This window comes from Atractosteus spatula, chromosome 1 (assembly GCF_055471065.1).
Source record: "Atractosteus spatula isolate fAtrSpa1 chromosome 1, fAtrSpa1.hap1, whole genome shotgun sequence".
Lineage (NCBI taxonomy): Eukaryota > Metazoa > Chordata > Actinopteri > Semionotiformes > Lepisosteidae > Atractosteus > Atractosteus spatula.
Window position 1 is genome coordinate 1,408,712 of NC_142706.1, and position 13,738 is coordinate 1,422,449.

At 49.9% G+C, this 13,738-nt stretch overlaps 1 protein-coding gene across 3 annotated transcripts; it reads right to left on the reverse strand.

Annotated features, from left to right (window-relative positions):
- Nucleotides 1-21: 21 nt before the first annotated feature.
- Nucleotides 22-13,372, reverse strand: aasdh (aminoadipate-semialdehyde dehydrogenase). Of its 3 annotated transcripts, none has more exons than XM_088915135.1 (14): nt 12,972-13,372; nt 12,489-12,609; nt 10,952-11,217; nt 10,434-10,626; nt 8,665-8,906; nt 7,958-8,064; nt 7,303-7,478; nt 6,631-6,829; nt 5,942-6,060; nt 4,828-5,581; nt 4,573-4,736; nt 1,619-1,744; nt 961-1,087; nt 22-684 (listed from the first exon to the last, which is right to left on the reverse strand). In XM_088915135.1, the coding sequence occupies exons 1-14, from the start codon at nt 13,208-13,210 to the stop codon at nt 665-667; spliced, it is 2,853 nt and encodes a 950-aa protein (XP_088771261.1). In that variant the 5' UTR covers nt 13,211-13,372; the 3' UTR covers nt 22-664. The 3 variants fall into 3 exon arrangements, with proteins under 3 accessions (XP_088771261.1, XP_088771253.1, XP_088771288.1); XM_088915127.1 differs by having other exon boundaries at nt 961-1,092; XM_088915162.1 differs by having other exon boundaries at nt 60-684; nt 1,619-1,881.
- Nucleotides 13,373-13,738: the final 366 nt, after the last annotated feature.

The following is a 13,738-nucleotide window of genomic DNA, read 5'->3' on the forward strand; positions in this document are numbered from 1 at the left end:
ACGGAGAAGGAACACGAGCTCACTGTCCAAAATCCACCACCGACCTGACCCAGCACTTAACTGTTTAAAAGCCAGGGGAGGTTGTTTTATTGTCTATAAAAATACACAACTCAAGGAAACAAGGGCAGAAATGCACCATTACAAAGACAGCCGCTGCGACGGCTGTGGTGCACCAGTGATCGAACCGCTGGCGCTTTGCCACGCGGAGCCTAGGCTCCCATGTTCCATGCGTGACGGGATTTAGCGAGCGCCGCGAGAGCCTCGCGAACATGACGGGTCTGTGCGGCACGCCGGCGGGGATTAAAACTCCAGGCAGTAGACGAAGTCATTTCTGCAGCCGACGCACAGGCCTCGCCCCCACACCACGGGGGACGAGAACACTTCTCCCGGGAAGGAGTGGGAGGCCCTCAGCGCCCCGTCTGCAGCGTCCAGGACCCACAGCCTGCCGTCCGCCGATGTCGCGGCCACCAGCGCCGGGCAGCCCCGCCCCCCGGCCCCGCCGAAGACGAACGGGCTGGAGAACACCTTCCCCGTCGTCTGGAACCGCCAGAGGAGCTCGCCGCGGGCGCTCAAGCAGTAGACGGAGCCGTCGTGGGAGCCGCAGAGCAGCCTCCAGCCAGCAGGAGGCGCCGGCGCCAGGCAGGGAGAGGAGAAGACCGGGCCGCTAGTGGAAAACTGCCAGAGCTGGAAGAGAGGGCGAGATGAAGCCTGATGTCAACACAGCCGCACGACCAGGACCCTACATTCTGTTTTGCCTTGTGCTTATCAAGCTCTCTTATTCCCCAAACACCATCACTGATCATTGATTGATCATTGATTTTGAAGCAGTTTTCCGCAGTGCAGCTGATTTTCTAAGATAAAATCTTGGTGAGGTTTTCTGCATGCACACTTTGCAAAAGGCTCACTTCGGCGCTGGGGCAGAAGAGGGAGGTTTGACCAGCGCCGACGCAGCGTCCTCACCTTCTCCCCAGCGTGGCTGAAGCAGAGTATGCTGCCGTCCACAGAGCCGAGACACACAGCCTCCTCCGAGCAGCAGGGGGAGGAGAAGAAGGGCCTGGCGCCGGCATGCTCCCAGATTGTGTCTCCGCTGTCCTGCAACAAGCAAGGCAGTCAGCTGAAACAGAACATTAAAAATTGATGCAGGTGTATCTTTTTACTCGTGCTCACGGACATATGCTGTGCTACACAGTCAGCAATCGTGCTGTGCGTCTCAGGTTCCAGAGTCGGAATAAAACGTGCCAAACGTTAATGTTTTCCTGCCATTGTTCATGTTTTAAGCAGCGATAATATTCATAAACATACCAGGTTAGCCGAATGAGACCCGCCGATACTCCGCCCAGTACAGCAGTGCCTCTGGAACGGAGGTGTGTAGGTTTACATGTCATTCACGTTTTTGTCGTATTCACATGGAAAATCAAAAACTGGGATGCATGGGGACCAAATTTAGAAGGCAGAACCACTCATCTTAATCTAAAATGAGTATATTCAAGAGCTTTCAATTTCTACAAAAAAAGCCACTCCTTTTGAATCTTTCAAATCTTTCCCCCTGTGAAAACAAGCACAGAAGGTTTTGGAGAAGCTTGGGTTTCCCCCCAGAGCTGGCAGACTCTCCACCTACCGGGCTGAGGGCCAGGAGCCGGGACCCCAGCGTGGCCACGTACAGCTGCCTCGGCGAGCAGTGCAGGGCTGGGGAGGAGAACACCGCGCCGCCCCCACAGTGCCGGCTCCAGGCGCAGCGGCGGGCCTGCGGACCGAGAGGAACACCGTCAACAGCCGCGCAGAGCACGCCCACGGCCTGCCGCGTCGGCAAACGACCACAGGCAGCTCAGCCTGCGAACCCGCTGCCCCGCTGGGACGGTCATTTCCACGTGAAGTCACCGCCTGAAAACAACGGCAGGATGATGCATTTCAGGCTGAACATTGGGAAGGATAATGAAATTCAAATTGCACACCACCGAAGGAAGTTGCTTAATGAAGTAGAAATAAGACGATTATTTTGCTGGAGTGTCACGATTCTCCTAGTATGAAAAGAATGCTCCACATAAAGCACGTTTGCACGTTGTTGTGGAACGGATCACTCCGAACGATACGCTTTAATTGGTAAACTAGCCCAAGTGACGTTTGACATATTAACAACTTTTCCATCCATCCTTTTACTAACCGCTTCTTCCAGTGGGGGACACAGAGTCTATCCCAACAAGCAACACGCGCAAGGCGGGGTACACCCTGGGCAGGACGCCAGTCTGTCGCAGGGCACACACCGACACACACACTCACACCAGGGCCAATTCCCCCAGACGCCAACTAACCCACCAGCACGTCTGTGGGAGGAAACTAGAGCACCCAGAGAAGACCCACACGAACACAGGAAGAACATACAAACTCCACACAGACAGCACCCCAGGAATTGAACCCAGGGCCCCGGAGCTGCGAGACAGCATGAGTGCCGGCCCATATTAACATCTTCTTCCTTTAAATGAGGATGTTTACAAGTGTCGGACAGGTTAAGTTTTAAAATCCATCTGAATGCACTGTAAATCTACTGACTCCATAAACGTTTCTATGCACCTTTTGGGGACTGCGTTGAGCTAATGGCTCAGAACTAATGGCAAGAAAGTTGAGGGAATGCTGTGTTCTGTGCAAGTCCTCCGTGCTGGATCTTCCTAATGGCACCCTTGAAATAAAGTTATATTTGACACTGGGGGACTGACTGAGGAAATCAGTTAACAAGCAAGCAGATCAATGAAGCCATCAATCACTGCCGGAGCTGTAGAGCTCAGCAGGAAAGACACTCAGCAGACACACTGTTTCTTCAGGAGCAGAGCTAGGAACTGCTGCTACAGACAACTGTAGCCATCAGTCCACATGGCTGCCTGTCATTCCCTCTCTGCCACCAAGGAATGGAAAGAAAACCTGAACAGCTTCCTTGTGATGCTCTTCACAATCCACTGAAGGCCACCAGATTGTAATTTGTCAGAGCTCAAAAGAGAGCAGAGATACACTCTGCCAATAGTTTTATGCAACACCGAAAAAATAAAAGAACTGCAAGCTTGCAAAATGTGGTGAAGGAAACCGAACATCATGTTAATTTAGGCTCTTCTGTAGCCATTTAATTAACTGCTCCTTTAGCAAATGCCAAAGAAACGAGGGAGAGAGAGACATCTGTTGAAGACGCACAGGATGCGAAACGAAGGATTCAATGAAAGAAAGACAGATGTCACTGCGTGGGCAGAGAACAGCTGCCCAGCTGGGAGCATCTGAATGGCGTGCTTACTACAATGAAGAACGCTCTCCGTTCCAAAGACTGAGGTGGACTCTGGTCCACGCAGTAAAGAATACACACTAACTCTGTTAACCTTATTTACACTAACACATAGCACACACAATCTCACAGTGTAAACCTAACTTACAGTAACATACAGTGCTCTTTAAATAAAACAGCAGTGCTACTGAAGAGTGGCATCAGAGATACATCTGGGTCGTGCCGTTCTTAAAGGACAGCACATGATTTACAGGCTCTTTCCATTTAGTGACTAACCAAGACCTAAACAGACAAGTTATCTTCTTATCCAAGTTAATTATTGGTGCAAATAAGTCAGTTCAGAGAAATGAAACTCAGGACATCCTGCTGCCCTCAAAGACTGCCCATCCCCATTTTCAGCTTGCTCAATACCAAATCCAGCCCCGTTTCCCTTCTTTGCGCTGGTATATTGTGCGGTTTGGCCAGATCGCTGTGTAAGAAGCATTTCAGATATCGCTCTCAAGTTAATTCTTCTACTTAAAGCCAGGGTCGAAGGACTGGGCATCGTCCTGTATCCCTTGAGCTGTGAAACTCCAGGGCAGCACGGTCACCACCCTGAGGTACAGGGAGAACTGACCCCGACAAGCCACCAGTGACTCCCACATTGGCAAGACTGCAGTAACACCAGCGGGCAACCTGACAGCCCAGAATCAGAGCCGGAAGATTTGAGTTTTCTGGAGGCAGACCAATGTGCAATGCATTATCATAAAATACCTTCATTCTGCAGAGCCAAGATCCTTTCTCAAGCCTGGAGACTCATACATAAGATAAATCATGAACAATTTTACAGGAAGAAGAATTAATTTTAGAAAGCCATTGTGTCTCATTTACCATCGAATTATCCACTGCATCAGGGGCCATTAGAATAAAAAAAAAAGACATTATGGCATACGATTTCTTGTAATGAATTCAAGAACAGGAAGCCAAGTAATGACACAGCTATAATTTATACTAAAGATTAAAATAATCTTCAGGTATTGTGTCTGTAGTGGTCTTTATAAAGAAATATAAGTTTAGAACTCTACCCACTTACCTCACCGAAGAATACGCAGAAGGAACAAAGAAAATCAGCTCACAATTCTGCTGCATATAATGATTAATTAACAGATTTTGAAAAGCCGTTGGAGGGCAAAACGATCAAAGAATTTAAAGCAGCCTTTTAAAATATATGTTCAAAGCTGAAAAGTTTAGATGCGCACTGCACTGAAATGTACCCAGACCGCACAAACACACACCCAGAAATATGTAGCAATTGAAGATCTCACTGTTACCTCTGTATTCAGGGCATAGACGTGACCATCATGTGATCCTATGAACACCAGCCCGGTCAGAAGGTCCACCGTTGGGCAGCTTTTCACCGAGCTGCCGGTAGGAAACGTCCAGTGCGTCTCGCCAGAGTCCGCGCGCAGCACATAAACCAAGCCGTCGTAGCAGCCTGCGGGTCAGAACACACCCCGTTAACGGCCCCGCTGGTCAGGAATCGGAAACGGCGCTCCGCCGCGACGGTGGGGGCGATGCATACCAACCTACGACGACGAACCTCCCACATCTGGTCACGGCTGCCGAGGACTCGATCCTGTCCCCCAGGACCCGCTCCCACCTCCGCTCGCCGGAGTCCATGTCGACGGCCTGCATCCTGCGGGAGTGCGAGCCGACGTACACCGTGACGGGCCCGCCCTCGCCGCGGGCCAGCAGCACCGGGGACGCGTCCACACACTTCCCCGTGTCCGACTTCCACCGCACCTTCAGCCGAAGGGGCGCGTCTTCTTGCTGCGGCGAGGGCGCGCCGGCAGCTGCCCCGGACTCAACGCTGCCCCCTGCTGCTGCTCCCCTGCTGTCCTGCGAAGCGTCCGACTTGTCCCTCGTTCTCTCCTGGAGAGCCTCGCTCGGCGCGCCCCGCACGGAATCGCCCGGGCTCCTCCTCAGGACCTGACCGGCTCTCCTCACAACCACAAAGCCCGCGGGCTCCGGAGCATGCTCTCCCGCTGCTTCCTGTCTGCGCGGCCTGGCGACGGCGGGCGACGCCTCTGCGGCCAGCCGCCTCTTCCCGCACCCCGGGGCCCCGCCCCCGCGCTTCACGGGAAACGCCACCGTTTCGACGCCGCGGTACAGGTCAGAAAAGGGGCGGCTCAGGATGACTTCCAGGAGTCCAGGAGTGGCTCGCCCCACCGCGGCCTCGATCTCCTCTAACAGGCGGAGAGATTTTATGGAGTCTCCACCGCTGAACAAAAACATTGATTCCGACGGAACGACAGCATCTTCGGGAAGACCAAGAACGTCCTAAAGGAGGAAGGGTCATTACACAACATCACACGGTGCTTGGAGCTACTGCCGGTTTCAGTTCAGAGGCCTTCACGTGTGAAGGCCTCACGCACAGCAGCGAGGCCCCAAGGGAAACCAGTGCATGCTGGTTCTTAACGATTGTGGGCAGTTCTCAAAAACCGACGACAAGGTTAGAAAACATTTTTCAGAGAGCACCCAGAACTCACGATAAAAAAAACAAGAATTTTTATTATAAATGCTACACACAGACCTCGATACTTTTAATGGGTCGGCAGAGTCCCTCCTTTCCTAAAATCTATAGATGAAACGAAAATTGTTAAAAAAAGCCACAACAGGCCCTCCTTTCTGCCGGGTTACCTTCCACAGGGCTTGTAAGCGCTCCCACAAGTCGGCTCTTCCGTTTAGAGCGGCCGGCAGCACCGAGAGCCCTCTCTGCTGTTCATAAACCTTCACGAGCTCGGCCAGGTCCACTTTTCCTGGAGTGGAAACCATCAAACCATCAAACCACAAAATCACCGCATGACCAGCAGTCTCCAACAGCATGGCGAGCATACAGCACTTTCACAAAGTTCACCATTTTGTGCTTAATTCGGAATTTGTAGAATTTTGCGATACCGTCAATTTATTCCTTTTGTTACCGAGATTTAATAACCAGTCTGAGAAAGCTGGGACTGTAGTTCAGCTTTAACGAGAAAAGGCCAGTTAGAGAATTCTGCGCAGTAAGACAGTAAAAATGTTACTGCATAATCTTCATGGTAAATTTAGCCCACCAGCATGTAATTTCAGGCCTGGCTGTCCCTAACTCTGCCACACCTTCTGCTCAAGAAATGATTACACTCGGAAGAATAATTCTATATCAGCTGCTAAATAACTAGGAGTACGTTACCAGGTGTCAGAAGAGTGCTACTCTATAAGATCAGCCGATCTGTACCGAGGTCGCAAAGCTGTCGGGAAGCAATGGAGCTTGATATGAACATAATAAAGCTAAGAAACAGGCACTAAAGCTCTTCCAAACACGCCGACGGTAGAGTGACTCGTGCGCTGACCGTGCAACGTGAGAGGTAAGGCCTCGACTGACAGCAGCTGGTCGGGAACGCAGTGGGGGGGCAGGAGTTCTGACAGACTGCGGAGGACTGTGCTCTCCAGGTCTGTGTGCTGACCGGCAGGCACCACGAACGCCACGAGCCTCTTCCCCTCATGCAGAGTCACAGCACACGCCTCCACCAGGCCCAGCCGCTCAATGGTCTGCAAACAACGGAGAGAATTGCCATAAGCACACTCATCCTGCGACATCTAGCTGCCCAGTAACACACACGGGGCAATCGACTGCCCTCTCCTGACCTGACACAATCTACTTCATTGTGGGGGGGGGGGCACATTTTTATTATTCAATCAAATTTGAGATGGTGCATCATCCACGTCGTCTAGAAGCAGGAGCCACGATGACAGAAATTTAATTTTGTAAGTGAGAAAAAAAACGGACATGACTGATGGCACATTATGTTTTAAAAGAGTGCACCCAGGGAGTCAAGTTCAACCCCAGGTCCAGGCTTCGGAAACAACTACTTTTTCAAACCACGGCTTTACCAGCTCTTTAAAGCATCATTGGATTGCTCTCCTTTCCTTTCCGAGGACAGATGTTTCCCCTGCAGGCCAGGAGAAGCGACGGCTCCTCCCTGCCCCCTTGCGAGCGAGCAGCTGTCCGGACGGGCCCTCACCTTCTGCACCGCCTCCAGGCTCAGCCGCTTGCCGTGGCGCTTGACCAGCCGGTCCTTGCGGCCCAGGTAGTACATGTGACCACCCCGCAGCTCCACCCAGTCCCCCGTCCCGCGCATCGCGGCCGGAGCCGCGGCCTCGGCTTCATCCCCGAGGGAACACACCCTCCCGCCGCCTCCTGCACAAACCGCACAAACCCCACAGTCACACAGCCGCCTCGAGCACCGCGTTTACAAACTACACTGCGGACGCCAGCTTCAAAAGCAATGTTAAAAAAAAAACTTTTTAAAAGAGAAAAGTTCTGCATTTTTCATTTCATTCCTACCCAATTTCGAATCTCTTCGAATCGCCAATTGTTTCTTATTCCTGTTTTTTTCCCTTTTCTTTGGGCACACTGCAGATCCCACAATGCACTGCAGGAGCGTTTGCGCCAGCTGGAGGAGAGGCACGTCTGTCAGTGACGCATCACAGTCCTGCAGGACAGGAAGTCCCAGGACAGGGTCACCTGTTCACCAAGATGGCCCTGCCCGACCAGTCCCAAAGACTGCAAACTGGGAGCCACTGCTTAGTGAATCCAGGTCTTGGTCGTCTCAAATCCGTGACACCTGGGCCATGGCTGCAAGTGAATCTTAGTGATATAGCATCTTGCTCAAATACCTATGAATACCTGCCCCTCTCCGTGGGCGATCACGCTGCCACGCTCATCCCTGACTTCCACTGTGGTTCCAAGCAACGGGGTTCCCAAAGGCACGGAGTCAGTATCCCTTTACAAAGGCAAAGAGACCGCGGAGAAAAGTCACGAATCTGAAGAATAAACTACTTCTGCTTGGGCTTCTCCAAGTACATCACTAACTGTACAAGATGTTTAAAGGACGTCAACTGAGACTGTAAAGTATTAATGGTAAATGGAAAACCTTCTCCTTGTTCCTTTGTTTACACAGCAATGCAAGGTGCAATAGTCATGTCATTGGCCAAACTGGCAGGGTACACCCTGGATGGGGCGCCACGTACACCCGTAGGGTGAGCACCCCCTGCTGGCCCCACTAACACCTCTTCCAGCAGCAACCATAGCTTCCCAGGGGGTCTCCCATCCAGGTCGTGACCAGGCTCACACCTGCTGAGCTGCAGTGGGCTGCCAGTTGAGAGCTGCAGGGCGATTTGACTGCTGGCTAGCTGCAATAGTCACCACTGCTATTTCTTTTAATTCACAAGCGCCACACATCCCAGCTCGGAAAACCCAGGATGTCATGGGAGTGAAACAGATCTGCATCAGTGGGGTCGGCAAGGCTGCCGCACGTGGCTGCTCATCCCTTCCACATATTCCCTCTGCAATACGGGCCAGGGAAAATGAGAACAGCACTTACGCAGAGCTGCTCCCGACAGCTCCTTCTGGAATCTGGTAGCAGGTTGCCCAGCAGGACACCTCGGTGATGCCATAGAGATTAAAGACCAAGGTTTGGTTCCCTTCCTCCTTCCAGCTCCTGAGGACAGACAGGCAAGGAAAAGCTTCCCCGCCAAGTGCCAGAACGCGTAAGGAGGTGGCGGCCGACAGCACTGTAGTTCGGAGCAGGCTGCTGCCAAACATTTTGATCAATGTTGGAGTGGCCTAGGCAGACGACACAGGGAGAGGATAATTCCATTAGCACTGCAAGCCCACGGAGCGCCCTCGCATTCTCCGGGCTGGGAGAGGAAAGGTCAGCCTGCTCACAACAGCTACACGGCAGGGACTCTACTCACGACACCGAAACAAATGTTCAACAACTGGGTCACATTCGCAACAGAGCGTGAATATTTCTCCCTAGGCAAATGCAAATCACTTGGATTGGACCAAGAAAAACAGAGCATTGCTAAAGAAAGCACGATCTGATTATTTTCAAGGTTATATGAAATCCAAAACTGCTACCTCATGGAAAGAACACTGAACTGCTGGATTCGACTTCTGCTCTGCTGTACAAAAAAATAATTTTCAATGAAAAAACATGCTCTCTGTAAAGTGCTTTTGTAAACCGAAACTTAACATGTTGTGATTTATCCTTTTTAATAGTTTTCCTAAATCCTACTTGGGTAAAAAAATTTCACACCACCAGTTGAGTAAAACTGAACCAAACAGCTACTAGAACTGGTACAACGCATTACAGCAAGACAGTGTTACAGGTTTTGGCAAACTAGGTTCAATTTCTAATATTTATAAAAGTGCTGCACATTGTTCTACGTTGCCCTGGTGCAAGAGTCACTGCAGGTCTGGAGGCAGGTCCTGATTCATCTAAAGCCTGAAAGTCTGTCTGGAGAGCCAGAGGAGACCTACAGCCTGGGCCTGCTGGCTGAGAACCAAGCCTGCCAGTGGTGGCCTTGGACACAGGGTCTCCTAACTGGTGGAGCAAAGTGGTCCAGATACCATATGCATACAGAGGCTTCCATGTGCTTAACGAAGTCTCATGCTCTGTGTACGTACAGCCAGCACTCTTGAAAGCTTAGCGCCACCTAGTGCTGAACAAGTGCAATTCTGTTCTGCTCTCTATGGTTCGGAGCAGAGATGCTGTAGTGAGCAGTTGAGTCTTCCCCCTCCCCTCCCAACACCTTTACTTTGAAAACAGTCTATTGAAGCAGAAGTACGCCTTCTGTTAGCAACACATCAGACACATGCCAGATACAAAAAAAGGACTAAACACACTTTAATTCTTTACTCAAACACAGTGAAAAGTTTTTCTATCATATGTGCAAAAGACTGGATATACTGGAAATCGAATAAAAAAAACAGACCATGAATGCTATGCTTGCATGCAACTGGAAAACTGAATGTTTCACATTTACTACTGATAAATTTAAATTTCACAAGCATGATTTTAACACATTCCAACAAAATGCTTTAGTTTTAATAATTCTGCAATGACTAATTTACAAAAGCATGTAAAATTAAGTTTAATAACTGTGACGTTAAAGCTCACCTGGAAAAAGAACTTTAAGCAGTTCATTGTTTAAAATGTTTATTATAGAGAAAATAACAGTCTCCAATAAAATCGCTAATCAAACATGACAGAGTGTGAATGGTTTTCTTACTGTATCCTGCGATTCACAAAACAGCAACACATTAACCTGAATGGCCTGAGTGCACAAACTTGCACGAAGAGCTTACCTGCATGACGGACACGTGGTGATGCCTGAAGAGAATCTCAGCCAGTTTACTGGGGATCATTTTAATGACGGAGGGAACGATCAGGAGAGACGCTCCAGTGGACAGAGCAAGGAACAGCTCCACCACTGAGGGGTCAAAGGTCAAAGGAGAGGCCACGAACACCACGTCCTTTGGCGTCATCTGGAACAGAGACCTGTGAAGGGCAGCCATGGCAGCATTTCAGGGAACCCCAGCAATGTCAACAGAGGGCCAACAGTAGCTTTCTACTGCTCAGCTCATCAAGATGCATCCTCTGGGGTCAGACTGTATAGTGAACCCCAACAAGCTGTATGGACAAGCCCCCGATCCAAACAAGCTATAATTTACAAAGGAATAAAGCAGGTCATCATGATGCAAAAAAGATCAATAAGCCTAGAACTGAAGGGAACATCCATGGACTGCTGAAAAACTAAGGAGTCCGCCCAAGCAACTGAACACAGAAAGGAAATGCTTGGGTTCTAACTATTGTGCACGCTCACCTGAGATGCAAAATGTTGGGTACTATGCAGCTGTGGGGCACTCGGACTGTTTTGGGGGGTCCTGTGGTCCCCGATGTGTGCAGGATGTAGGCGAGGGAGCCCGGTGCCCCGCTGTCCGCCCGCGCATCGGCCCTCTCTCCCCAGCCGCCGCCGGCCAGCGGGCTGCTCGGCGCCCTTCCTCGGACCGTGAGCAGCAGGACGCTCAGGCTCGGCAGCTCTTCGCTTACTTCCAGCTGCAAGTAAGTCGAAAACGAATTCTGGAACCGCTGGCGACACCACAGAAAGAGAAAGTAGGCATTAAGGTTGTGAGTTTATCTAAAAAAGCAGGTTTAAATAATGAAAACCTTTGTTTCAGTACATCTCAGACAACAGGCCTTCTTCTGCTTGGTTAGCAAAAAAAAAAAACTTTACCACGGTCTAATAACCTTACTGTTTAAAACATTCATCATTTAAACAATCATTTAAAACTTGTGTGTAACATCATAACTTTGTTTTCAATTACTTGTGAACTGCCGTCTGACTTGCCCTAATATCTCACTCTATGTAAACATTTCTATAACATCTTGACCTTTCTTGTTTTGCACTGTACATCCAACATGCTTGCATTAAGCCAGAAGGAAGAGCTTCCAGCGACTTATTTGAAATTAAAAAGTAAAACTCCTGTCATCTGAAGGATGCTTTATGCTCTAGCAGTACTCTATCTCTGTCGACCCTTGGCTGTTTCATGGCAGGCTAGAATGCATTCCAAAAAGAGAAGAAAGAAAACACAACGTTTAGGCTGTGGAGCCTTCTTCGGGTGTGAGCGAAGGCTCCACAGCCGAAACATTGCGTGTTCTTTCTTCTCTTTTCAGCGTGGAATAAACCTATTACTTGTTCCTTTGCAGCCTACGCATGCTGACGCAGCTCCCCACCTGAACTACTACAACACATCCCCACTAACAAAGCCTCTGACTCCTGCAAACCGAGACTCCAGTAAGGAATTTATCCATGACACACAGGCTAGGGATTCTTTGCTCTTTCTAGTGCCTGACACACCTTCTTGAACACCAACAAGACACACAACACATAACAGAAAGGCTTACCACCTACTGTAAACATAATGTACCCATTTTTCAGCTAAAAGACAACATCACCACCTACAGGCCAATCAGCAGGACTTTCTGCAGATCACAGTAACACACAGTGGCTGCCCTTGAGTTTATGAGTTTCTGTCAGAGCAGTATTTCCTGACAGAAGGTTTCAGGAGGTGGCAGTTCACATGCCATTTCTCATGTGCTGAATGATTTGTGAACTTAGCCTACATTTAAAACGGATTAGAAGAGATCAGTTCTGTTTTTTTTCCACAGAGGGTTGTAGGAGTATGTAATAACACCCTGGCTTCTTTCAAGAAATAGCTGGGTGATGTCTTAGCCTGTTGTTATTGTAGCCTGACCGAGGTTAATAATGCTCCATAATGCAATGAAAGTGCTTGTTAACACTGGATGCTGGCAGAGCTTAACTTCCACCTGAACACAAAAGTGGGGTTTGAACGCCTCACCTGAATCAGATCACTCTGGACGAGGACGTACTCCAGCCCGCTCCGGAGCAAAACGCCGGCCGACAGCTGCGAGGGGGCTTCTGGATCGACCGGCAGGTAGGCAGCAGGAACCTGCAGAATTCTGTTGGACAGGACGCCAGAAAGAGGATATTAATCAAACACTGAACTCGCAGCATTTTCTACACGAGCTGTGAGCAATGCTGTGAGCCCCGTAACAGAATAGTGGCATACTCCTCCTTCACGCGTTTTAGGATCCACAGAAATTGTCAGTGATGTTGCACAGTACAAAAGCCGATTAAACCCTGGGCAAAAAAACAAACAACTAATTTACTACGATCTAGGTGTACCTTGCCTTGAAAACAACCTGAATACGCTAATGATCACCTAACATATAAAATAACGAGAGAATGAATCGTGCGGATTTGTTTATTTTTCAACCATTAACGAGAACAGCGGCGATGTCAAACAGGAAAGTCGACTTACCCCAGAATCCAGCTGGCAAGATTTATCCCTGGCTGGCAATACAAACCAAAAACCCTTTCGTTTCGAAAGTGGCGGCACCTCTTCAACAGGGTGCTCAGCTCGTCAGCCGAAGCCAAGAGCTCGCCGTAAGTGCGCGAAACGCAGGCTGCACCGGTGCCGTCCTCGAAGCGCACAGCGACTCTGCGCCCATGAGCGCACCCCGCCGTCCGCACCAGCTCATGCAGCGTGGCTCCTTCCATCTGACGGCACACATTTCACGGGGCGCAGAGAAGACTGTTTGCAGGTGCATGCAGAACTGCCGCTGCGCTTTTGGGAAAGCGCACTCCGTCCGCAATCACGTTGTCAATCAAGTGACAACTTCCCTAACAACAGCTGCAGCAGCAGCAGCCATTTTGAGACTTACAAACGCGGAAGCGAGTCATCAGTCGCCCAATAGCATTAAAGGAAACGCCCCCTCGAGCCCACAGAGCTTAGCTCTCATTGGAGGGTGTGACCGGAAAAGGAAGTGATCTATCCTGTGTCCTCAGTCGCATGCCTGAGCTCTTTATTGATGCTGAGCCTTAGGGTTATTGTGTGGTAGTGTTAGTTACTACCGGCAGAAGCAGCGTGTGTTCTATCAAAGTGGCTAGCGTTACGCAACTACAAGGTGGACCTGAAACTTTTATTTTAACCCTGTTTTTATGCAATGATTCCTTCATAAATGCACTAGGTGGTACTATAGAGTAAGTAATACGTTACGAATAAGACGTGGTAGCTGTACGAGGTCC

Bases quoted from the DNA above. Each gene is read 5' to 3' on its own strand.
- aasdh (XM_088915162.1), bottom strand. From the start codon at position 13,210: ATGGAAGGAGCCACGCTGCATGAGCTGGTGCGGACGGCGGGGTGCGCT. The intron at 12,610-12,971 runs GTAAGTCGACTT...CCTGTCCAACAG, and splicing joins CTTGCCAGCTGGATTCTGGG to AATTCTGCAGGTTCCTGCTG. The intron at 5,582-5,941 runs GTAACCCGGCAG...TTCCTCCTTTAG, and splicing joins GCTTACAAGCCCTGTGGAAG to GACGTTCTTGGTCTTCCCGA.